Source organism: Oryza brachyantha, chromosome 3 (assembly GCF_000231095.2).
Source record: "Oryza brachyantha chromosome 3, ObraRS2, whole genome shotgun sequence".
NCBI lineage: Eukaryota > Viridiplantae > Streptophyta > Magnoliopsida > Poales > Poaceae > Oryza > Oryza brachyantha.
In genome coordinates, this window is record NC_023165.2 from 25,140,223 (window position 1) to 25,167,700 (window position 27,478).

The following is a 27,478-nucleotide window of genomic DNA, read 5'->3' on the forward strand; positions in this document are numbered from 1 at the left end:
TACGTGAATTATGAAGTCTGCATTGAACTTTATTTATGGGAACACGAGAGATCAGAGATAGACCTCTACCACCACGTGGTATCACAACATCAGTATTCAGCACTAGGACGTAGATAGACATCATCTCTGAATGTTCACAGAGAGTTTCACGGACGCCTGCCTGACAGTAAAAAAAACTCAGGGGTGGTTCGGTATCATCAGACATACAAGGGGCAAAGTTCACAGCCGGAAATGGTAAAATGGCAGCCATCTCGATGGATGATGCATTTGCCTCAGAATTGGTTGGACCAGTCGGCGGCGCTGCCGACCCGAGGGATCCCGGAGTCCTTCTTGGCCTCGCTGTCGACCTTGTAGTTGGAGCCGCACATCTGGCCCTGGCTGTCGACCCGCGGCACGGGCTTCACCTCGTTCAGCGGGTGCTCGAAGCTCTGCAGTCCTCCGGAGGTGGTGTAGAAGCAGCCTGATCAACAATGGCGATGAAACAATGGTTGTGAGTGGTAGAGTGGAGCACTTCGGCTGAATTCTGGTGAAACGATGAGGAAGAAAGGCCCAGTTCCAATGTCGGTTCTTGCGGTTTTACCTTTGGGGAATGGCGCGAATGAGTTCCCACAGAATGTCTTGAGAAGGTCGGCATTGTCGGAGAACACAAGGTGGTTCTCGGAGTCAACACCCCAGAAGAAGGGAACACTACCATCAGCATCCTGAGTGAAGGCATGTGATCAAAACCAGAGTCTGCGTAAATTGTGTGACTAAAGAAGAGAGATGATTTACTTACCGCAGCAACGAAGGTGGATTTCGACACAGTGTCGTACAGGATGAACGCAAACTTGCCACTCAGATCTCTGACGACCTGGCTGGCTGGGAGAGGGCCCCTGTCCCTGAGGGTCCTGTAAGCCTCAATCAGGATGGTAACCTCAGTTGCTGTCTTGCTCAGACCATAGTGTTGCTTCAGACTGGCAATGTTCTCAATGTGTCCTTGGAACAGGCAGAATATGTCATTCACAGCACCGAACAGCCTGGGCAGGAGCACAAACACAGAGTTAGATAAACATAATGTAGTTAATTGTAAAGAGTTGGATAGCAGAAGAATTGTCAGTAACAGAAATTGTGCATTGTGATGCATCATTCTCATGGCAGAAGAAGACTCCATGTCACTAATATTTATTAGAATGGTCATATGCCTAAATACATACAGACTACCGTTTGAAATATCTCCTCCAATCTTTCACAGCACCAATATAAAAACGCTTCACAAAACTCTTATGCTGGAGTCTACAATTTTGGAACAGAGAAGTCTGATAGGTTACTCAAAATAGTACGATCAGTACACATGTTATTTAAGTTTAGATCGCTTTCTATATAAAAGACAATTTGCCATGCACTTTGGGTTAGTTTAGGGGGACTCAACTGCGGACTTGTACACAAACATCCAAGTTTGCTCGTTGTTGTAAATGACATGAAACTACTACCTAATAAAGAAGATGAGTAGTCACCATCATCCCTATTGGCTGACAAGGAACAATTGTTTAACAAGTACCAAATTGACATGTCATCATCCGAACATGTCAACAATGGACAATGAACATGTGGTACCACACATTCTGGATTACTTGTTTTTATTCTGTTGTAGTGGCATGCGTAAAAATGTAGAAATATCATATGATACACGAAGAATTGGGTGGGTAGGAATCGACATGCGTATCATGGTAGTTAAAATCTGATCAAACGCATGTGCCTTCAGATTATCAGGAACAAGCTTGATCTTCTTTTAGCAACAAGGGCTTAGGATGCAAGTCAGCCTCAAAGGCTCCAATCTTACTAAAATTCCATCAAGTTCTATGCGCACCAGTACACAACTTTCATAACCTAGTCGTTAAAGCCAATTCCACTAATGCCCTGTTTGAGGTAGATCATCGAGCGGATTATTGCCAAGTATATTCGATTATAGGTATAAATTGAATGCTTTGAAAAATAAACCTAACAAATATTTGAAAACAGTGATCTCAACAATGCTGTAGAAGCTTTTTTTTTTTTTTTGAGAAAGCATATTCCGAAGCATAGACAAACAATCCGTTCCAATAATGCAGTGAATAAGCTGAAAAGAGCATGGCCTTAATCGTTTCTCCGCTAAAAACTCATTTAAGATTTAATAAACCAACTAATAGGGCATTGACAGCATACTTGGCACTCAACCGATCAGAAAAGTAGTAGTCTAGCCATGAACAAAACATATCACATGAATAAACGAATTTTCGTGCAGATCATATTTTCTAAATTCGCAGCATGAGAGAACGATTGACCACCAACCCGTTCCACTCATCATCCTCCCTAACTTTTCGTGCAGATCTAAGCAGCCAGATCGACAAGACGACGAGCTTGAGTCAACTTTACGGTACCAGAAATTCACCTCTATCCAAGAAATCCTCGAGATCATCCACATCAAGATCACGAGGCCGACACCAAACCAACATAAAAACGCATCAATTTCATTTTTAATCCTTACCCTAAGCCTCATAGTTTACCCATAACACAAACAAAAACCTCATGAATTTCATTTTTACCCCCAAACCAAAAATGTCACGGGAAGTCTTGAGGAAAAACAAGACGCTCTGGCTGCAGGCTACACTGCTTAACCCCAAGCGAATAGAACCCCAAAGAGGCGGAGATCTTCACACGCTTCAATCGAAACCTGCAAACTTCCGTCGTTCCAACCTCAGAGGAGCAGCCGCGTCACCAAATCAGACAAGAAAAAAGAAGAAGAAGCACGCATTTGTCCATCGCAAGAGAAGGCGGCGCCAGAAACCATCGGTACTACTTCACCAAGCTAAACCAGCAAGCAGCCAAGCCGAGAACAGAGCAGCAGCACACCTGGGGACGAGGGGGCTCTGGTTGGCCGCCGAGTACGCCAGGGCGCCGGCGGGGCCCAGGCTGACGGTTACCGCGTCGGCGTGGGCGCCGGCGAAGCCCTTCATCAGCGCGCCCGCCCCGCCGGCCGCCGCGCCGCCCCCGGCCACCGGCGGGCTGCGCAGGCCTTCCGGGCACTTGGCCACCGTCGGATCGAACACCGCCAACATCCTCGCGCGCCGCCGGGTGATGTGACCTCCCTCCCCTCCCCTCCCGTCCCTTCCCGTGTGCGTGCTCCGCTTTGCTTCGTCGTCTCTGTGTGCGTGCGAGGTGTGACACGGCGCAACGCTGGTGGCCCTCAAGTCAACATATATAGAGAGCTTTGGGTTATTTTTTTTGGGTTCCCGTTTTGCCCTCTGGTCGGTCTGGTCTGGTCAGATTTTTTTTTTCTGAGGTCAGATAAATTGGGCTGGTTTTTCGTTGTGAATTTTAGAAATATAGGGGCTTTTTGATGGTATATTCAATTTGCCTAAATTTGCCATAATATTTTAGCTAACTTGCCTAAGGTTTGGCTAACAAAAATGGAGCCACACTTTAGCTAGCATGTGAAGTGTGTCATACTTTCCTGTGTCATTGACATATGGGCCGTATATATTGAAAATGTAATCTTGTCACAAGTGTGGCACAAACCAAATACACATCTAACTTAGTCAAATTTGGCTAACTTGAGGTGTAGCAAACTTAGGCAAGTTGTGGTAATCAACCAAACAACCCCATAGATCTCCGCTTTTTGTTATGTAATAATAATGTATTTTAGAAATAGGGCCCGGTTTTTCTTATAAAGAGAACCAACTCTTTTCTTATCAAATTCCGGCAGATCTTCGTTCGTTAAAGAAAAATATATATTTGAGAAATGCTTAGGGATTAGAATTTTTAATTTGTTGTGGACAAAAATAAAATATGTTGGCGGTTGAATATGAAAACACCAAATTGCAGAGGACAGTTTAGTGATTTTCGGTGAGCAAGCAACATCAGTAGTGCTTATGAGCGTATCCGGTTTTAATACATGCCGTGCGTAGAATACTCCAAAAAGCGTAAATGGCTGCGAATATCCTGCAGATCGGCTTAGATTAAGCTTCGCCAGCTAACAGATGGAAATTAAAGAAAGCCATCATTTCAAAGCTTAATGGTCAAAGTCCACGCATCAGGATTCATCATCATCCTTATCGTGCTTTCTCTGTTTCTCACCAATAGTAGCACTAGTATATTGTACAGGAACCACATGATTTAGGCTTTCTGCTCCGTCCGTCGTATAAAAAACTAATTTTTTGATTTTTTATCGAGCATTTGACTATCCGTCTTATTAAAAAAATTTAATTTTTTTAAAAAATTAGTATATATAAAATACTATTCATATTTTATTATCTAATAAAATAAAATTATTAATCGTAATTCTTTTTGAATTTGATAAAAAGTTCAACCGAAAAGTTGATTTGTCTCGGTAGATCGCTAATTGGCCATGTACTGCAGCCACGTCGCGACACAAACGTGTAATGAAGAGATTGGTGGAGACTATTATAGTAATAGCTCATCAATTAAGACTACCTCGGTGTCATCGGTTGTTTAAAAAGTAATAGCTCATCAATTAAGACTACCTCGGTGTCATCGGTTGTTTAAAAAAAGGAAACAAAATAATTTATAAACAAAATTTTTATATACGTGTTCTATTCAATCTGCAAAGGTTGAACTATGAGAAAACTCTAAAATTAACTTTAAATTAAATTTTAATTTTAAGTTTTGGTTTATAAGTATAAAAACAATGGAGCCCTAATGCTTAATTAAGTGTAGCTGCTGCAGATGAAACTTCCAAGTAAGAAATTGATTAGGGCGCAGCAGAGGCAAAGCACTGTGTTGGACAAAATCTCTTGCATCATTGCATGTATGTGCAAATGAACTGAAGTGAACAGAAGGGTGCTCAAATTACACCCAGTCAATGAATGAACACCACCACTTCTGGGGACAAAAGAGAGAAACAAAAGAAAGAAGGAACCTAACACCCCTTTCCTTACATCCCAAAAAGAAAATAACATCTCGACCGTACAACATCATCACCATTGTCCACCTTACCACTACCAAACCATCCTATACAAACTTTACACATGCTGGTTGCTACCCCGCACGAATCCTCTCATGAAAAAACAAGAAGATGGGGTAGAACCGGTAGATAATTCACAGTATAATAAGATTGTGATGTCAGCACAACGACACCACATTCTCACCCATTTTCTCCCCTCCAATGTGTTTCTGTTGTACTGTTTGTCTTCATCCCAGATTTTGCTGGATGGCCTGGGTGTCCAAGGTGTCCATCTTGAAGAATGTTTCTGCATGCCGAGGCCAACTCTGAGTTCTTTTTTGGCAGAGCACAAGCAGGTGCTTGTCAGATTCTGGGTGAGAAAGGAACCAGTGATATAACTTAACTACAGCTTTCTATATGTGCAGGTGAATCCTGACTATCCTCTGTTGGCTGTTGCTATGAAACCTTAAAGCTATCATCTTTTAGTGACCATGAGAACAAGTGACCACTGGAATCCCCGCTCAGGAGCTGCTTCAGGTCGGGTGGAAGACAAAGGGCGGTGACCGGGTGCTTATGTGCCTTGAGCACCTTCTGAAGTAGAAGTCTGTACTCCAGAGTCTGGCCATTCAGACCCAGCCCTCCAAAGGTTGTCGGTGGAGATTTGCTTTTGCTGTTTGCCGCCTCATCAGAAGTGCAGTGCACCATTTTCCATACCTTCACAGCGCCACTTTGATGACCTGTCACGTACCAGTTTGTGTCCTGCCAGTCCGAGTGTGTAGTGCTTGCCACGGACAATATGAGATCCGAAGGAAGCTGAGAGGTGTTAACCATAGCGAGACAATCTCCATTGACGCTCCAAACAGCAAATAGAACACCAGCACCAGTAAGAATCTCACCAGTGAGATTGTTCACATGTAATGCAGAAACTGATACTGGGAATTTTGGCAGCTGCTTCACAAAGACCAGGCTTGTCAGATCCCACAAGATCACTGAACAGTCATCGGAGCCAGAGACAATTAATGAGTAAGGCTGGCTCACATAGACACATGTTATCTTGGCTGTGTGAGCACACAAAGCTTTCTCCATTCTCAGGAGACGCCGAATGCCATCTTTGAAAAATCTCCATACTGCAACTACACCGTCATCACCACCTGTTGTGAGAATGTTGCCATCATGGCTAACTCCAGTGCACTGAATCTGACTACCACTATGAAGATTTTCGTGTGTTGATAGAAGTTTGTCCTGATCATAGGTCAAAGTTCTCAAACTGCGGTCAGGAAATCCCCATGAAATGTATTCGCTATAGTTTACTGGCTTGAGCAAGCTGTTCGCTGCAGCAATTAGGATCTTATCATTGTGGGTCACAATCTGGGAAACCGATGATGCTGTCTTACGAATCTCTTGATGTGTAAGATACGCACTGTACCGCAGAGGATGAGGAAGGACCTTCCTGTCAGTCCGTCTCTGAGGATGGGGTTTTTGGAATAATTGTTTGGGGGTCTGACCAAAATGATTGATTTGTGCCAGTATTGAAGCCTTCATGGTAGGATCTGATACAGCATCTATGTCAACATTGCCTTCATACGTGTAGTGATAGAAGACATTGACAGCATCTTCAGCTGCCTGCCATGTACAAAAGAAAATAACAATTAGAAATCAATTTAACGTGTAACACGCTAAGCAGATAATTCACCCTGTTTCGCATCACAACTTTACAAGTCACTCTGGTTAACATTCACAAATATAAAGTACTCTGGCCAAGATAATAGTGTAGAAATCAATGCTCAGAGTGGATTGACCATAAGATGTAAAAAATAATACTAATTTAGAATGATGAACTGGATGCAGAAATAACTACTAAGAGGTTTTGAACGGTTAAGATGCCAAGATGGAAAAAAAAGAAGAAACTGCAACCGAACACTTCACTTGTAAAAACCACAAACATGTCGCATTGACATGGACTCATGATGACGTTCCTTCATCAGCAATTCAGCACTAGGACTATAGAAATGCAGAAACATAAAACATTTATGAATCTATACCAGAAGATAACACCCTTGTTTTTAAGAAAAACATATTTGTGTTGTCATAATGAGCAATGTCACCACCAGTAGGGACAATAAAGAATGCACAAACATGAGATGGCATATACCTTTCCCCTCTGCTTATATCCGAAAATTAGATCTATCCAGTGATGCAGATTCTCGGATACATAGTCTGACTCCAAGGCTTCCCGATGCTTCCTAATAAATTCCCTAGAGCTACCTTTAGCCCAAGGCGGCAAAACAACATCGCCAACCTGAAATCATTATTTTACAAATTATATGCTTGGCTCAAAAAAGCTTTCTTAATGAGTATTGCCAATACATGAAAACTTCAGTACACTTTAGTGTAAGTAGAATACCTTCTCTCCGGACTGTTTCTCTCCCAAGTCCAGATTGAACTGATTCTCCAAAAATTCAGGCAAATAATAGAACTCCGGAATCAATTCTTTGACATCCGATGTGTTGCTCTTACCAGCAGCGCTTACCCATGTATCTCTAATGCTATTGAATAATCGGTCTGCATGGTCAAATTGTCCGCCCTGTAATTTTTGATTTTCCATACTGAAGGGAGGTAGCCTTAGAAGATAGAAAAGGACAATGCCGGCACTTGAATAATGAGAACCATAATGGAACTTAGGTACATCAGGGTCATCCCAGCTATCATATCTGAAGTAAACAAAAGAAGGTATTTCAGATTATGTTAGATGCACAAACCCTTATGTTCAGCAACACTACAGCCTAAAGGCATACTTTTTTATGTTGAAAATAAACAAAATAAGTACAGCCATCAATGTTAGATGAACAAACCTCTTACGAAATTCCTCTTCTCCTTCTTCTGTTTGACACCCCATTGGTTTGTCAAGCTTACGGAACGTCTGTGGGTTTCTCAGATCTAAATTATCACTCTCATAATCTGCAAGAACCCATGGAAATACTGGGTATTGTGTAAGGTCACTGTACCCTCGACCGGCAAGCGTATTTAGATGCATGAGATATTGGAAGTTGGTAATTTCACCACTCTGCCATCTTTTAGAAAATGACTTTGCCATTAATCTGAAGAGGCGGCTCCCCTCACCGCTATCCTGTTTCGAGGATGCTGATATTGTTGTGTCCAACCTGTTAATGATAGGTAGAAAAATACCTCCATGTCAAAAAAAACGTATTTGTAAAATTCATTAAAAATGTCTAGTTGTGCAACTTAAAATAGTTGATTGTGCATGACTGTGAAGAGCATGAGAGCAATTAGATATCTTCAGTGCACAACAAAGGCCTTAGAATTTAATTACATGTGTCTGCACATCTACCTACCAATTCACACTTGCATTCATAATATGTTCCCACCACAGATGATAAAACATTCAGAATTTGTTATTTACCAGATTATGTAGGGAAGGATGAGACAACAAATAGAACACAAAGATATTGCAAATTTACATATATTTCTGGCTGTCTGGTTAGTTTTAACAGAATTATGCCCATTTCTTGTTGTATTAGTCCAAAAGAATACTACTCTATTGTGTTGCTGAGAACTTTAACAAAAATGATATTGAAGAGTACTCAATTGGTCTAATCTTGTTGGATAGTTGTGATAAACCTATCAGTATAGACACAGAAACCTGTTGTAACCCTAATACCCTATGCCCAGCAGCCCAGGTATCATTTTTAGATGGTTTCAGCTTTCAAAACTACATAGACTAGATACTCAAAGTTGCAGAAATTTTTTTTGGAAAATCACATATCTAAAGAGGAAAGTAATTGATACATAATATTCATGCCATAGCTGGACCTAAGTCACTAAATTTCCTGGTTCAATGGATCGAGGAACGGAAATATGGGACACCAGTTTGAAAATATATGGTACGAAGGGGGTATACCTCTTCAGAATGTTCCTTTAAAGGACGGAACATGTTCCATGGATTTCTGGAACAGTAGTCCAGAACGATAGCAGAAACTAGAAAGATATGTTATTCAAAGAATAAGCTTAACGTAACATATATAAAACTTTAGGGCTTATTCCAGCTGCTGGAATAAACATAAAGATTGATATTCATTGTTTTCAAACAAATTCAATTCTAGTAGGTCCTGACATTCAGATCTAACATTAAGAAAAATGACCACAGCATGCATGGTAATTACTGAGTGTATGTAACTGCAAAGGGTTAAGAATACACACATGCTATTTCGTGGGAGGTTCATGGCGATCAGATTTTTGAAAACTTCCTCCCTCTCCTTTTTGTGGAAAACTAAAAGTTCGTTACACCCGTCCATGCTGAAAATCTCAATTGCAACAGGGCGAAGCTGGTAATCGCGCTTCAGGAGCTCATGGACACTATCAAGCTTCCACATATGCCATGGATGAGGCAGGTTGCTGCTACTGCATAGCTTCTCCTTACCCCAAGCACCTCCATTGTATGCCCATGCTCTGCCACCAAGCAAAACCTTTGTTGATGCACCCCATGTTGATGGTGATTTTTGCTGAGAATCACAGCTTCCCAATATATCCTTTTTTACACCTAAAGCTTGATCGATGACAGAGAGCTCATCTTCACTGCCTTTTTCGCAAATGCAATTGGAATCATCAATGTAGAAGTTCTCAATGATGTATAAGCTAAGCTCTCCAATTAAAAATATTCCATCATGCTTGTCAAGGCCAGCAACTCGTTCACAATTGTACTTATGTCTTATTTTTTCAGAAGGTTCCAGATAGGGTCTAATAAGATATTCACCATTATCAAGCAACTCCTTTTCTGACTTATCCTCTGAGGTTCTTGCATCAGTGCCCTTAATTGAAGGTGCCCGTCTAGGTGAATTAAGTTCAGATTTACCATGGACACTCTCTGTCATTTGATAAGAAAAGGAACTTGATTTCGCTCCAAGTTCTGTTGCGGAGTGAAGGCTTTGTTCGTTAATGCTGCTTTTATCATCATTCCAGCCAATTGGAGGTGACACTGTGCTTCCTCCTTTGAATATGTCATCTTCGTCTTTGAACGATGCAAAATCAGCAGCATCAAGTTCTTTCCGTTCTGTGTCATAGGTCAAAAGATTCAAGCCTGACATTGTATCGGATCCAGATGTCATCACCATGTCTCCATCCTCTTTGTTGGCAATCTTAACGTCATCTAACCCAAGGTTGTTGGCTAGAACGTTATGAATAGTATCTATCTTAAATTTGGAGGGTTCAAGCTTCTTCCGCATTCTATATGGTCCTTCAACAGCACACAGCTGCCATGTAGGCTCTGTTGATAATTGTCGCACAGGGAAAATTCCTCTTTCATGTACAAGCTGTTGGAGCTGGCTTTGCCACTCACTTTCTCCATGCAATATCCATCCATATTTGTCTTGGCGAATTGCTCTTAGCTCTGTAGACATTACATCACGAACCAAATCAAGATTGTACCTCCGCTCATTTATCTGCTCCCAGTGCCTTGAATCTAGTTTTGCAATTTCACGTAATTTCCGTCCCATGTCTTTCTTGCGCCTGACCTCCATGCCTTTTATTCTCACTCCAGGAAATTTTGCCGAGCCAGTAATATATTGAACCCACATTATTAGAGCGCACTGGTCCAACACTTTACTTATTGTTTGCTGGGAATTCTGGAGCCATTCAAAAAACACTGTTGTACTTCCAGTCAGTAGTTTATCAAGCCCTCCATGCAAGATGTCCATCTGTTGCCCTTGGTTAGGCTTACTAACTAGGAGGTCCTCAAGAGATGGGCGCCGATGCACTACCAAGTATTTAAGTAAATCCACCGCTAAATTTTGTGCAGTTAACCTCTTGTCACGAAGAAGTGCCATTAGATTTATGCAGAAACAACACATTAGATCATTATCAACATTGGTTGGACACAGCACCAGTCTCTTGTTGGCAATCAGAAGCTGAAGAACAGTACAGATATCAACAGTATAATCTTCCTGGGAAGGTTTAGAAACAGATAAACTTCTCCCGGATTCTGTTAGGAAAGCCAGATTTGCAAGCAAGTCATCCTCTCCCATATTCTTAAGGAATGTTGGCAAGAAACAATACATTACCATCCGGTTTGTGTTCTTCAATATGGCATGGATATAAGGGTCAAGTTGCCTGCCTCCTCGAGCAATGGATAGAATACCTTTACCTGAAGGTACTGCATCTTCAATACGACCATCTTTATTAGAAAGCTGCAACATGGACATTAAAAATTCTAGAGTATGTAGCACACCGAGTGGGGTTGGAAAGCAGCCCATGTATACACGATCAACAATCATCCAGCAAAGTGGGTCCAAATTGGCAGACCACCGGCTCTTGTCAAGCTTTTTCACATCTTCTTCATCATCAAGCAAGAGTTTTCTTTCAAGGAAGTTCATCAGTCTGCTTAGACACAAACCTTGAAAAACCAAAGCAGAATCAATATCTACAAACAAAGGCACACACTCCAGAATGCTCTCGATAAAAAGTGTTGCTTTGATCTGTTCTGAGATAATGTCAGCAAGGATTTGAGCAACAAAATCAAGAACAGCAGTGGCTCCTGCAGAGCAAGGGCCACCCCCATAACCTAAATCATCTATGTCAAGCAAAAGCTTGGAATTAATTGGGAAAAGTGTGTTAACTGCAGGTGACCCTTGAATGTTTGTCTTCAGATCAGGAGATGAGTCCAGGTCGATCCCAGATATAGTTGAAGACATGGATGGAGAGGCTGTTAGGTGCCTACCGTCGTTGTATGATCCTGCACTGCCAGGCCAAGATGAAAATGGAGCCATTGGAGATGCAGTAGGGGTACTTGCTGCTTTGTGAGTTGATCTCTCAGACAAAACAGGAGATCCAATATTGTTCAAAGAAACTGAACTGGGTGAATCAGCTGGCTGGTGGGAACCGGTAATGCCATTTGAACTTGGGGCTGACATCTGTACTTGATCATGAGCACTCTGAACCACTTGATTTGCTTGTCCATTCAAAAACTTGGTGCTGGATGCCTGATTGGAAGAGTCGTCTGCTTTTACTTCAGCAGTATCGAAAGAGTTATGCATGCCACTACTTCCTGAGCTCGAACTTTTCTGCTCCTGAGGAAAACTTGCAATACTAAAAGTTTTGGCAGATTGTTCCTGATCCTGTGGCAAACTCGAAAAAGTATCTTTTTGACTTTCGCTGTCATCATCATGCATATTCTTCTCATCTGCTGCTGCAGAGGATAGGTCCTTTGCCATCTTCACAGCACAATCAGACCTGCAGGACAAAAAGGGTTTAGCATAAACATCTAGAGCATCACATAACTTAACATGTGAACATCATACAAACCTTACACAAGAGAAATATAGATCAACACAGCTCTCTAGGAAATCATGCCGCCTGCAAATGGCAGAGAATGGTGGGCACATTTTTGTCAAATCAACCATGAACCGTAGTATTGATGTAGCAACGGCAGGTGCTGCAGCTTCACCACCCATTAACCTTGCTGCATATGTCTTATGCATCAAGGCTTCTCCCTGAAGATCACCTCCCATGTCTGGAGTCGATTCCACAAGATCCGCAACCAATGTTCCATTAAGGTGTGAAAGATTATTATTCTGATGCGCAAGCATAGACTTCACAATCAATGAATCAAATGTTGCTTTTGCCATTGCAATGACTGTATCCAGTAGATCTATAAACTTCAATTCTCCATAGTTTTCATCACTAGGCATAAGAGAATGGAAGTCAAGCATGCGGACCTCCGGTACTCGAGGATAAACAGGCTTCCCAAAAACCAAACAAAAGAGTATATAATATATTTCAGGGGAATCATAAAAGCTTGGAAGCACATGATTCAACCCTTGGAATCCTCCACTTGTACGGAACTTTAGAGCAAATGTGGCAGAGGATGTAAGGCAAACTCCTAAGAGAGTCATGATCCATCTCATACTAGTTGGGTGCACAGCTTCATCAAGGAAATATGTAACCAACCTGGATGAAACAACTTTGTGCCATTGCTCCAGCAAATCCTCAGCATTTATGGTTTCTTGTAGATCAATAAGCATTTCTAATAACATATTCCTCACAATGACATGCTTTCCCATGGCCTCCCGAACAATCTGGCGGTTTGGTGTAAGTTCTGGAGGATCAAATGTCATGATTACAAATCTTACAACAAGCTCCAACTCAGAAGCTAGAAAACCATCCTCCAAGATGACACCAAGCAGAACAACTAGCTTTTCCAACACAGGAATTTCAACATCACCACGTTGTAAAGTGACAAGAAGATGTTGTACAAGATTAATCCGACGCAGTATTGTCAGGTTATGGTTTCTGAACCAATGCATTGACACCATCCTCTCAAGAAATCCAAGGAGAGTTATTTGTACTGATATAGGAGCAGTAACCCAAATGGTCCAGTCCAATAGAACATGTTCAACCATATCAGCATTTGACAAGACTATGAACTCAGAAGTCTCCCCAGCTAAGTCAGCATTCTCAAGCTCAGACAGATGGCTAAAAGAATCCTTTTGTGCTGAAAAATCGTCTAGATCTCCATGTGATCCAACAGAAGACATATCATCACCAAACTTGGGTACTGTAAGATCATCAAGACTCGACTCTGGGGAGATTCCAGATGCGTAGCTTGCTGTTCGGTTCATATTTGACTTTTGTGGCTCAGGAAATGAAGCTTCACAGGCAGCAATACGGAAAAAGATATCAAGAGATTGCATGTCAAATAATGACATTCTCCTATGCAGAAAAAGTGCAAGAAGATGATAACCCCTCAAGGACTGCATGTCCTTCACATTTTGATGGCTCTGCTGAAGAGATAATGCAAGCAGTTCTAGTGCCATGTGCAGCATATCCCTAGTTTCAGCAGCTTCCACGAGAGCAAGAATAACAGGAATCCCACCAACTGTTTGAACAGTGTCACCAATTGTGCACTGGTTACACACATAAACATCCCCACTTAGGCGCCCATACCGCGGTATACCTGTCGTTTCAAAGAAAAAGGTCAATATTGACATCTTCCAAATCAGAAACAAAAGATAATGTAAAATAAATAGCTGGAAAATTTAGTCACCTCCGATTGGGGATGCAGCAGCAGAAGTTGGATCAACAAGGTTCAGCAAGGACAAAGTCCCAGATGCTCGAAAAGCATCTGATGAAGTTCCATCAAATGCAAATATTAGCTTCTTCCCAGACAACTGTAAGGAAAGATTTCTTAGCCTTTCCATGTCCCATACAATTCCACTGCTCTCAAGTCTAGAGCTCCCTTGTTTCATTGAGCTATCAATGCGCTGGCTGCTTGAAGGTGCAACTACTTCCACTTCCAATGAATCAAGAATCGCCATCACCTCCCCACCACAGGCCCGGTTTGGAACAAACCTGAGAAGATCGGTGTCCTGGAACAGTCCCCTGTAACCTTGTCCAAGAATATACATGAAGCAAATGCTCCCAGGTGTTAAGACTTCCTCAAAAAGATAACAACAGCGGAGCCGCCATGATAGGTCTGAAACTTTGGCACGGATAGAAGGTGTACCAAGTGTTACTTGTAAGGATTTACCAAATGGAGATGGAGAGTATCCAAGTTTGCCAGTGTGCCTCAACTTTCCATCAAGATATAGACTGGCCACACTTGCCTGAAAGAGGCCAGCCAATGCACTTGGCTTGCTATGTACAACTGCAAGATGATGCCATCTCCCCTCTTCCATCTCAATGCCTGGAAATGATAATGAACTTGAATTGCTTGTTGCAATGGTAAAAACACCATTGTCATGGAGATAAAGTTCCGCAAACAGAGTGTTGGAATCATCCACTGCACCTACAGAAAAGATGCGCAAAACTTGCCCGTTCCTTTTATTACCATAAGATCCTTTTGATGTTTTTTCTGCTTCTTTAGGATGGTTTCTAAAGTTCTGAAATTGGAACCAGCAAACGAAAGAGTATCCAGAAACAGGTGGCCATGTCCTCTCTCCTAATGAAACTTGAATAGATGAATGACCAGCTTTGCTCATGTCCAACTCAATGAAAGGGGCTAGAGAAACATTTCCTTGTCTGACATCTTCGATTTGGATTAACTTGTCCATCATATCAACAAAAAGATGACCTGAACACTTCACTTTCAGCTGAAGTATATACCTCACCAGAAGTCGTAGTTCAGAAGAAGACAACCTGACAGAAAAAACATAACATGTACCACAAAATAACAAGGCAAGCTTATATAATGAAATGAACCATCAAATATAACTGACCTATAAGCACCCAGAACTTCAACAATTCTCAAAGCATGACTAAGGATAGGAGAGGAGCCCTCCAAAAATGGGTTGATTGTCTCGAGTAGAAGACCAACACATCCTGTATATAACCAAAAGTTCGAGAATAACATAAGGCATACTTGTCAACTGAAGTCAAGGAAAAAAGGTAAGAAGAATAATTGATGTCCATACCAACAGAAGTTAAATTCTCCTGATTAAAGGGGCCAACATTTGCTAGCTTCTCAATGAATCTAAGCAACTCAAGTTGAACTTTAGGTGTAAATATTAGCAGAGAGCGGATCAATACAACTACAGCGCTAGCATTATATACACGCTCTTTGTCAAGCCTTGAAAGTCCAAATGAGGTTGCAGACAAGAAACCTGATTCATCCTCTGAGGTTTCAGATGAAATGTTCTCTACCTGCAGGTTACTGGTGGGAGGAAGAACAACCTCAAGTGCAAGCTCAAGCAAAAGCAAGATGACATGCTTCTCGCAGTCCACACAGAGCAACCCAGACTCAGAGAGAAGATCATAGAAAGTGTTGGATGACAGGATTGTATGCAGTCTTATCCTGTTAACAGAATTGTTGCATACTGCAGCTGTCATAGCTCGCATTAGAAAACCAAAGATCTTCATATGAGTAAGCAAAGATGATTCAGCCTCCTCATCTTCACTGTCATTCTGGAAACTGTGAAGCGTTGTAAGTAGCAAAGAAAATCCAGTTGCTTCTCCAAAAATTCTTTGTGCTGAACTGTTTGCCCCCAGAATACGCCACAGAGCGCCAAACGTATCACACTTTGCATCATTGTCAAGTTTCCGTTGAGAACCCGATGAGGTTGATACCATCCCGCTCTTCAAGATTTCTATCAGTGACCCTATGTCCTCTGGATGAGCCTGAAAACATTGTGAAAGGATCATAATTCACATGGCATGCTCATAAAATTCAACTTTTAAGAATAAAAATTGAGAAATCATATGGAAAGTACAGTGAAAATAGACCCTTAAGCTTTCACAGGTCATCCACCCCAATAAACTTGGCATTTTTTTGCTGTAAACTAAGATATTTTTTTAATTAAAAATTAATATATGTTTCATGGGAGTCCAGAACAAACACAAACCTGAAGAGAATCTTCAATTATCAGGCAAGACAATAGCCGTAATACCCCAGATCTGTGGCTTTCAGATACCACGAAAGGAAGAACCGTATTGACACCATTAGAGGATCTGAAAGTTTGTTGATTAGGCTCAGCTCTCTTCAGCAGATAAAAAAGACAATCCCAAGCAACAGTTATCGTCCCTTCATCTTCAAACATGGGAAATTTGGTGGAACCAGAAGCCATTAGCTTTGGAGAAAGAATTGCATCTTTGTTGTCCACTGTTTTCTGAAAACTACTTGCACTCGACATCCTCTGTGTAGAATTAGGGGTCTTGCTTTGTGGCTCCTCTCCAAAAAAAAGCTTATTTTGTTTCAGGTCATCTAACAATGCTCCAAGTACACCTACTTCCCTGAGAACCTTTTTGTACTGTTGATCAAAGGAAAGGAGCTTGACAAAGAATGTAAGTATGGTATGCTTAAGACTAGTAGAAATTGGTTGCTGCAATAAGCAACAGAGTGATAACAGCTCCTGCTCTGGAATGCAGTTTACAACAGTGACGGCATATTCTAGAATTTTTAAGATGACCTCTTGAAGTGCTGGAGGGAAGCCACCCATGTTTAGGATGAAAAGAGGCACAGTTCGCAGTTGTTGACATAGCTTGTAATTCTCAAGATGGCTTGAGAAAATCTTGAACATTCTATTTAAAACTTCAGCTTGCACTTCCAAGTTGTCTGCTTTCAGAAAAATATCCTGTAGCATCTGAATGGCCTCAAGATCTTTTACTTTGGGACTAGAAATCTCCAAAATTTCATCTGCAAACTTGTCAGCAGATGGAGTCCGGCTTCTGTTGTGGCCTGTTCCCTTCCCATGAGAAGATTTTGTACTTTTACCAACATAATTTTCAGACAGTCCAGTTTGCGACAAATTTACAAGAACATCAAGCAACCTTGATAGCTGTGGTGAAAGATCAGATGTGAATGTATCTTGTTCTGATTTGTGAGAAGCATCCATGCCATGCTCACCAGATGATAACTTGGGCGAAGATTGGAGAACCTGGTTCTTATGTAAGCTACATAGTGTAAGAGCAAACTGAACAAGGAACTGATAACCGTGAGCATTATGTATATCTTCCCTGAGCCTAATGGATCCAGCTTCTGCAAGATTAACCACATATTGAAATATTAGCAGACAATAAAGCAGAGTATGAGTAGCTGACCATATATTATGTAGATATTCAAAAAAAATTAAGATGAAATGTATCTGGATGGCAAAAGTCTGTCCATATTTACCAGGCCTGTAAGACAATTCAACACATTCAAGTAACAGATCCACAATGCCCATGGTGTAAGCAGCATCACCATTCTGCGGATTGAAATCTTTCACGGCCATAAGGAGAACTTTAATCTAAATGGCATAGGACTTATTAGCAATAGTGCAAAAAGTATATGTTCCAAACCCAAAAAAAAAAAGATTACTCAATAAAGTATTTATTTGCCAACACAGTATTTATGTACTATGCAAGAGTTCTATTATTTGCCAAGAAAGGTATGTTATCAAGGAGTATGTTATCAAGGAGCCATCTTAACTACTAAGTTGTAATTGCCAAAAACAGAAGAATAAAATCAAAATCTTTCAACCCACAATGGCTAAGAGATAAAGAATGTACCAACTGGTTCTTCCGTATGTAATTTGCAGAAGTTCCATTGTCATTCGCAAGGAGGAGACCAAGGACCTGTTCTCATGAAATAGATGTATTAGGAACTTACGATGTGACAGGAAAAATCACCAGGTATCCACAAGAAATGTTGCATCATATCAACTTACCTGCATTGCATGACGATGAAGCTGAATTGTGTGAATTGGAACAAGGCCCTCCTTAAACTGAGAAAACACGGTCAGGGAACCATTTGCAACCATGTGAAATAGAACTTGTAGAGCATCATCTTCAATTAGACTTGGTGCAGCAGATGGATGGCTTGCTAGTGCCTTCATTGTATGTACTACACTTGCTTCAATCTCCATAGAGGAAAAACAAGAAAAAAAATCAAAATTCAAATAAGGTTTAATATATCACATAGCGCATGTTTGGCATAAAACCAATGTAGTCTAATTAAGATAGATACTCTAGCATGACAATATGTGAAGTTCAATGATAAACTATTAACAAGTTATATGAGTTTGCATCAGAAAGAAGTTAGCATCTATGAAATATTGAAAAGGAAGCCCTCTGAAAACCGCAAACCTAACATTACCTCAAGGCGCCGTGATAGCATAGGACCCCAGTCTTTACTCTTCTCACAAGTTGAAACTTCTTGGCCAACAGGAGAAGATCTTTGGGAGGATTCATCAGGACTCAATAGGGAATTGAGGATATATATAAGGCAGCACAAAATACCAGAATCCAACAGAGGCTGCTTGTCGACAGTCTGTAACCAAGAAATCAAACATAAATTGCATGTTACTCTGAGCATCTGGCGAATGTTGATTTATCCTGAAATACCACACATCAGTTACTACATCTAGGCTCTTTTTTTCAGAAAGCACATGCCTTTTGCTTTTTTGACCTGTTACATGTGTCAATTGCCAATGCAAAAAAGGTTCGAATGAAAAAAACAGGGAACTAAAGTTGGTTCGCATTCCATAACTTGATTTGGAGATTGCAAAACCAGCACGAAATTACCACCAAATATTTAAGCCTAATCGCTTCGCTATACAAATGATCTTTGCAACATGCATTGACAACCATTGAAAGAAAACTTCATTCACAAATACACAATATTATATACAGTACACTAAGGACTAACATTGTTTTGACAAGGTCTGTAATAGAGATACTGCTCTTGCTCAGATGTTTAGAATCATTTTTGTCCTCCAGATGACTCAGACTGTATACTTACGGAGAGGAAAAGGTGGAGAAAATATAAAGATGAAAACAGCATTACAAGGTAATAAAACACCTTAGTTCAATGTTCATATTTCATAACAGCTTTAAAGGTTCAAGAAATTTTAAATAATATTCAGAGTATATATGTGACCTATATACCAATAACAAATTAATCTTTGTGGCAATGATATGCCCACCTCATTAAAAATTTTGACAAAAACAATCACAAAAACTTGAATAACACAGTTTTGTTGGCTTTACGCTTTCACATATTTAACTCACGACATGATAATAATAAAGAAAATATAATAGAAAACAGAATGATTTGATGTTAATGAGAGAAACTGCACAGACCTCTGTCACAAGAACTTCAACTGCATATAACAAATTTGAACCTGGACATATGCCAAGCTGGATCATGGAAAAGAAGTTAGCAGACAGTGTATGGTAACGTTAAATTTGGAAATTGCATTATAGGCATTATTATTAAGGCTGACCTCTGTGGTCTCCGAAAAGAAACCAATAACATCAGCAACACGCAAAGATCTTCCCTTACTGTGGATTCTTAGTTTTTCCACATCTGTAACGAAAGCTCTTCCAATAACAAAAGCGAAAACATGTGCTTCTACTAACCTGTAGCAATCACTAGACTGTTAATAAAACTATGCATTGATAAAGATTTATTTATGACAAACAGATATATGGTTTCACTAAAACTAAAGCAATGTGGCAACGGTACGAAAGTTAACGAGACATACTTCGTAACTAATTGAGCTACACTAGAGTGTTCCTTCACTAGCCTACAGAAGACATCTACTGCCAAATTTAAGGCCCTTTCTTTCTCCTGTGCACAGAAAATAAAAGGTATAGTGTTAGGGATAAGAACAGACATGCAGGTATTATGTTTTATGTTGACAAGATGAAACAAGTGCAATGGTACCTTTTCAGAGCTGGAAGAACGGAATTCTTCCCAGAACCTCCTGAAATCTGACTCCAACTCACTTTTTCCCCTGCAAGCATACAGTTAAGAACATTAACACAAAGAGTACAAACTGAGAAACTTCTGCAGAAAATTAACTTGAAGCAACAGTCAAAATTGTGACGAATAAAGCAAAGGAACCAAATGCTTCTTTCTGCCATTCTTAGTACAATCCAGCATTGCAACCATGTGATGCACATACAATGTGAATGACTGAATGACACTGGCATGGCACCTACAAATACCTGAGTTGCAATGCAAGGATTGAAGGGGCAACTAACAAGAAAGAAAGAGAACTATTAAATCAGATTAGCTCTAATGGTATCCCTTTCCCAAGGCCAATTAGCATACAAGAACACGTTGAAACACCACACATGACAAAGTTACCAACCTTAAAAAGAGAATAACTAATTATTAATGCAATTGCAGAAGCCACTGTGCTTTCTTGGAAGGTTAATGATGTTTATTGAATGCTCAAGAAACGGCAAAAGAACAACTGAATAAACAACCAGGTATCAAACATATAAAGATGAAAACAGCTCATAAATCTCCATTCTCCAGTAAAGTGTGGAATTGCTTATTCATCTATGACATCGATTACAATAGAAACCTTAATTACAACGATTGTACAGCAAATATTACTGACCATGGAACAGAGAGGACACATAATGCTTACACTAATAATCATCCTCTTGGCACATCGTGATACCAATATAAAGAACATTAATATGTGTGATGTGCTCGATTTGCAATTACTTACAGACAATGTGCTCGAATGTACAACATAAATGTAATGAATCTGTGTGCCGTGGAATTTAAATATGTCACAATTTCCAGCACATAAAGTTACTAATTACTTGTTTCCAATAGGACCCCAAACATAACTCTAGCAATACATTCAATTTTCACTAAATGGATATACAAATTTAGCAGGCAACTTCACAGAGACAACATAGCAGAAGCACTATCAAAGTAAAACAGCATCTTAGAATGATATGCACCAGCCTAATCCATAGCATAGCCAATGCAAACACGGATGCTAAATCTACAAATCCACCAAGCTGGCATCAGCCATGAAAAGTAAACCTCCCACTATCTCTACACGAGCGCATAAAATTTCACTTCTAATGAGCCAGCCTACTGACGCATTGAAACCCATGAATAGACCACACAGCTAACGCATCTCCAACCACCGTCTTATTCCGACATCATTTCTTCCGCAGACGTACGAGTAAAACCAAATATTTGGAACTTACTGCGAAGCTTGAGCTAGAAAACAATACCAGGTGTATCAACCAGCAAAGGTCAAAACGTATATCAAACGCCTAATCCGGCATCTACCAATCAAATCTCCAAAAACGGGGAAAGAAACGCGGAAAACAAGAAAAAAAATAAGCATCTACGAACGAACGAACGCTCCCGAAATCCAAATCCGATCGCCATTGCTCAATCCGAAAAACGCACGCAGCAGGATCGCATCGGAGCTGCCTACACATCGACGGATTCAGGCTGAGGGGCGACGCGGCAGTGCTTTTTGACTCCACGCGCGGCCTACCTGGCAGGGGACGCGGAGGCGGAGCTCCCGGACGCCGCGTCGAGCGCCGCCGCGACGCCGCCACCTCCGACCACCCCACCCTCGTCAGCGGCGCTCCCGCTGGTGGAGGCGGAGCTGAGCCGCGGGGTGGCTTGGCCGGGGTCACCCTGTTGCTGGCCGTGGCGCTGGAGCGGGGACGACGACGCCGGCGGCGGCGGCGGCGGAGGCGGCTGCTGCTCCTGCTGGCCGGCAAATACGACCTTACTGAGCAATGTCGACCATTTCATGGTGCCGCCCCCTCATCCGCCGCGCAGATCCCGGCCGGATCCCGCCGATTCGCCGGAATTCCGACGCCGATTCCCCTCCTCTCCTCCTCCCTTATTTTCCCCACCTAGTTCTTATCTCAACCCCAACCAAAAAAAAAAAATCGCCTCCCATCTGCCGCCTCCCTCCCACCTCTCGCCTCCGCCTCCTCCTCCCTCTGGTCGCCTCCTGCTCCTATTTTTTGCTTGTGTTTCTCTCTCTCTCTCCTTCCCTTTCTTTTCTCCCACGCGCCTCCTGGCTCGTCTTCTCCCTCCCCTCGCCGCTCTCCCTCCCTCCCCTTCTCGTTTTTGGTTTGTAATCGCAAGTGTCCTGTGCAATTTGGTGGGTGACTGCTAGCTTCCTTTGCCCTTTTTTTTGATGTGTTTTCTTCCTTTTTTAAAATGAAAAAATAATATTAATGTTTTTTGGGTAACATCGTTAACTAGGCTTTACTAACTTCGTCTGACTTTGTGTGCGTTTTACTTTAAAATCTTTGCGACTTTTTGCTTGACGTCTTCGCACAGCCGTAAATGGGAGAAAAATGTTTTACCTGTTCCAACTTTTTTTTTTGGTTTTTCTTCATGGGAGCGGCAAGTTTGGTGTGTATAGTTTTTTTTGTACATACGATTAAAAAAGAGCATGGTGTCTACATTTTTCTTTATGTGCCTTCTCGGGAAATTGACATGCTAAAAGATGAAAATGGAAAGAAAATTGTTATATGTACCATGTTTGGTATATTGTGAAATGAACTGTTATATATTTATATAGAAAGAATAACCGGTAAACAATAGTATCTCTGTTCTAAAATATAACCATTTCTAGTTTCATTAGCATAGATTATAGATGCATCAATATATTCTCTTTTAGTGACTTTAGTGGTAAATTTTTGAATTTTCAATTCATTATATTCTCTTTATAGGTAACTGAGTGGAATATAATATTGGAACGATTGAAATCATATAGTAATTAGTGCATAAATACTTATATTACAATACAAATTTTAATTACTATAGAAGTTTATATCTTGAAACAGAGAGAGCATCTTTATAGGGAAACGCAAAATATCTTTCGCCCCAAACTTATATGTAATCATGTAAGACCTAGGCCGCGTTCGCCAACGTAGCCAAGTTAACTTATCTCTCTCGTTTTTCGCGCGTATGGTTTGTAAACTGCTAAACAGTGTTTTTTTATAAAGAATTTTTATAGAAATGTTGTTTTAAAAAATCATATTAATCTATTTTATATTTTTAATAATTAATAATTAATTAATCATGTACTAATCTATTAGTACGTTTTCCGTGTTGGGGAAGTTAACTCGCCTTCTCTCTTACCCAAAGCGGCCCTAGATATAGAAGCATCTCCTGTTGTTTGTTTATCGGTTTTCCCATGATTTTTTGTACCAAATAATGATATGCATTGGCACAGGCCTAATCGGACATTTCTTAGGTTGCAATAGTAAGCTTTTGATGACACTATTTTCCTTAGGGAGCAGTCCATGTAGTGTTTTTGGAGATATAAAAGCACGTAGTGAAACAAGATGGCACTAGCGAAGGTAGTTGATACAATTATAAAGAAAAAAGGATGAGTGTAAATCTAACACGGTGCACGACAATGAGTGGCATGGTAATAAAGAGACTAGAGATAAGGTGACGTTGAAGAAGGTATAACTGTAATTTAGTAAATATAAGTGAGTTTATAATTGACTCGTGGTAATATATAATGGGAGAGTATTGTTAGGCATTGGATTTTAATCGAGCGACTATAACTTTGTCCTTAAAGGGGAGGGGAAAGGGTTAATTTGATAGTGCCCAAAAGTATATGTTGGAATTTTCATCTTAACAAAAATTTTGCGGAGCAAATGGAAGTATCATAATATTGGACGTTGATGGAATAAAACATTCATTGTTCGTTGTAGAATGAAGTGAGCAATAAAGGTGTGCGGTGGTTTGTGAAAAACATAGAATAATATGTGTCGAATATGTTTATTTAAGAGACCAAGTGAAATGAAATTCTACGGTGGTGAACTATATTGACATTAACTAAATAAATTGGAAAATAGAATCAGTAATAGACGTAATTGAGAGTTGGTCAAGATTGTAGTATGTAACCAGGGCTGGAGTCAGGTAGGGTGAGCTTAAAGCTGTACAGAACTCCAATGTGTTTACTGTAGCTCTGTTTTAGTATTATTGATCCCTTCAAACAGATGGATTTTAGTGTTTCTGCTTTCGAAGATGATGGGTGTAAAATATGCTAATAATGCGTACATATAGAAAACTAGATATCTTTATTGTGGCAATGGGAGATTTGGAGACCATCATCAATTAAGACTTTACAAATTAAAAAAACAAGTTAACATGAACAAGTGTCCAATAAAAAAAAGCAAAACCAACGTACAGTCACACTTATTCTCTAGATTTTGACAAATCCAGCAGATTCTTTGAATTAACCAAATTAAAAATATATCGCTGTCAGCTTCGAATGTTAATAAATTTGTCCCCTTTTATTAGCTTCGAACCCCAACAAGTCGTACTGCCTCAACAAACAGCGATCAATATTGACAAATCTCGAGGGCTTTCCCGCAAATAAACCCCTCCCCTCCGATGCCACGTCATACTCCTCTATCCTACGTGGCAGCCACGGACAGACGTGCGGGCCTCTCGCCCCTCCGGACACGGACATGCGGGCCCCACCGCGCGCGCCTCGGCCGGCCGGGCCCCACCACGCTCCCGCTGCGCGCGCCCCCTGGGCCCCACCGCTCGTCCCCGAATCTTGATGCACAGGTGGGCGGCTCTCCGACGGCCGGCGCGGCGCCGCGCGCGTACGCTGCCCCGCCTCGCGCAGCGGATGCGATCCGCTTCGATGATGACGTCGCAGGCGTAGGGACAAAGGCTACTCCGCTAGTATCATTTGGAGGCGCCCGGTAATTTTCAAATTAAGCTTAAACTAAACTAAACCGGAACAGGAAAAGGCTCCGGATTAGACAGAGACAAGAGGGATACGTTTGATTTCTGGTCGATCGTTACATGAATCCCAGTCGACTTCACGTCTTCACCAACTTGTAGATTTATTTAGGCAGCGTTTAGTTTGTAATTTTTTTTCAAAAACATCACATCAAATCTTCGAACACGCATTTAAAGTATTAAACGTAATCAATTAAAAAACAAATTTTAGATTCCGCCTGAAAACAGCGAGACGAATTTTTTGAGTCTAGTAATTCATCATTAGCACATGTTAGTTACTGTAGCATTTATGGCTAATCTTAGGCTCAAAAGATTCGTCTCACGATTTCCCCCGTAACTTTGTAATTAGTTTAATATTTATGTAAATTTAATACTTTATTTAGATATCCAAAGATTCGATGTGATGTTTTTGGAAAAAAATTTCGGAACCAATCAAATCTCACATCTGTTACGAAGTATAGTACTTAATTACGGTGCATTATTTTGGTTTGTGCTTTGAAGAAACAAATTACAAAGTATGTGTATAACTATTTATGCTTATATGGGATTAAGCATGACGCAAGATCTTGTTGGTATGCAGTAGTACACAATTTGAGAGTTTTCTTTTGCCCTTTTCGATTTACATTCGAGAGTTGACGCATGGTATCAGTAGAGTAGGTTAACGAGTGTTAAACCGCGCACATGGTAGCAATAATTAGCAGTGCCGGAGAAGTTACCGCACGGTTTAACTTTTCTAGGTGTCCAGTTCATCATGGACTAGTGTGACCTAAGAACTACTAGTACTACTAACAAAATGTTTCAAAAATCAATAACGGGAGCTAGTTAAGTCTGAACCGTAAGCTTAGATTATTAGACCAAAAAAGTTATCAACCGGCCGTGTGAAACCACGCTGTGCATTCCACGCAGCGAGCGAACGGTGATGATTTGCTGCAGGTGGAGTATTGACATTACCGTCGGCGATTGTGACAGCGTCGTCTAGAGACTAAAAAATAATCACAAGCATGTGATTAAACAAACTGCATGATCAATTAAGTTACATGTACATGGTCTACGTTTATCTCTCCAGGCTTCAGTTTTTCTCTTGACACGGTCCATGGCTTATGTCATATGTGTGCATGCAGGATCCGGTCATGACTTGACCCAGGAAAAGAGAAAAAAAAATGTATAGGAGAAGCTCCTAAATAGAGATTGGGCAATTAGGAGTTGTATCTTGTTGGGCTGAAACTGAGGATCATGTGAGATATTGGACATGCGTGCAAAATGGCACCAAGGATGCCTAGATTTATTGCTTAAGGGCTTTAAAGGTAAAGTTTAGTATTGATTCTTATCTTATTTATATTTAGTAATACTAACTTATTTTATAACCATATACATAAATGCATAAATACACAGTGAGCTATGGTTTCTTTATTAATCCAACAAAATATTTTTTATTACTCTTTTTTCCTTTAATCTATCTCAAACAAAAAAATTCCTTAAATAAATATTAAGAGTTGACTCTAAGTTATCACGCATAACAACCGTTTTTCTCTCTCTCGTTCTCTTTCTTCCATGTCAACAAATTTGTATACGTGACGTTTAAGAGTCAGCTAATAAACACCGTTATATGTATCCTGATTAGTCTGTACTACTATTTTTTAAGAAAGAAGATGAGAAGGAATCTTAGGTGATCAGAAGGGGATTTAGCAAAGCCAGCTTTCGTGCAGTACGTGCATGCACGGACCGTGTCTGGCTTCCATCAGGCGATGCATGCAAGCCATGTTCCATCTCGACCACACCGGTGTAGAAAATTAAGCCACTGATCATCATGCATGGCCATGTATGTATATATGTACGAACATGTCACGGTCTCATGTCTGATGGTCATCGTCGATTAATCAGAACCCAGTCACCCACTAACATTTGACAATTAAGCTAATTATCTGAGAAGCGAAAACTACATATACATGCTATGATACTATGTGCTCCGTCTTTCGCTTAGTCACAAAATTCGTACCGAATAACTAAACTGCATGCAAATGCCCACAGCGTACATAGTATATGTTTGATGCATTATTATATTCTTGTATCTTTTTACTTCTACTTATAAAATAAAATAAAATTTTAAATTTTAACTTTATTTTTTGGAATTTGGGGTTGACTCTGTAGTATTTCATCAAATTTATTTTACGATCTTATCTCTCAGATCGCTATAAATAAATATATAAAAATTTTATTTATAACATATTTTTGTCTGTACGGACCGCGAGGCATGAGTGACGAGGCCCTGAAACGCAAATGCACCGCACCACCGGCACCGCACGGGAGACCGGTTCGGCGAGCGGCCATGAGACGTTGGATACATCGCTCGCACGTGAGCGACGGACGCGCGAGGCGGGCTGGCGGGGCGGTGGACCGGTTCGCCTCACGGCACCCGCTCGATCGGTCGATCGATCCATATTACTGCTCGCCGCCGTCCGTCGCCGGGGTGATTCTATTGAGCCTGCAGCGTGCGTGCGTGCGTGCGTACGTGTGACCCGTTTTTCTTCCGTGGTCGGTCAATGAGTTGGGCCGCGTTCGTTCACCCCTAAGAG

The 27,478-nt window shown here is 40.8% G+C and overlaps 2 protein-coding genes across 2 annotated transcripts; both read right to left on the reverse strand.

Moving 5' to 3' along the window:
• LOC121053929 (stem-specific protein TSJT1-like) lies at positions 1-3,188 on the reverse strand. The gene is made up of 4 exons (XM_040522512.1): positions 2,869-3,188; positions 776-1,016; positions 581-701; positions 1-460 (listed from the first exon to the last, which is right to left on the reverse strand). The coding sequence occupies exons 1-4, from the start codon at positions 3,072-3,074 to the stop codon at positions 273-275; spliced, it is 756 nt and encodes a 251-aa protein (XP_040378446.1). The 5' UTR covers positions 3,075-3,188; the 3' UTR covers positions 1-272.
• Positions 3,189-4,739: 1,551 nt separating this feature from the next.
• LOC102711419 (protein SPIRRIG) lies at positions 4,740-22,298 on the reverse strand. The gene is made up of 19 exons (XM_040521888.1): positions 21,664-22,298; positions 20,070-20,139; positions 19,888-19,973; positions 19,627-19,762; positions 19,484-19,540; positions 18,498-18,671; positions 18,070-18,261; positions 17,912-17,977; positions 17,535-17,649; positions 16,267-17,399; positions 15,340-16,042; positions 15,145-15,247; positions 13,974-15,064; positions 12,233-13,883; positions 9,137-12,160; positions 7,771-8,079; positions 7,323-7,629; positions 7,071-7,217; positions 4,740-6,541 (listed from the first exon to the last, which is right to left on the reverse strand). The coding sequence occupies exons 1-19, from the start codon at positions 21,927-21,929 to the stop codon at positions 5,375-5,377; spliced, it is 10,797 nt and encodes a 3,598-aa protein (XP_040377822.1). The 5' UTR covers positions 21,930-22,298; the 3' UTR covers positions 4,740-5,374.
• Positions 22,299-27,478: the final 5,180 nt, after the last annotated feature.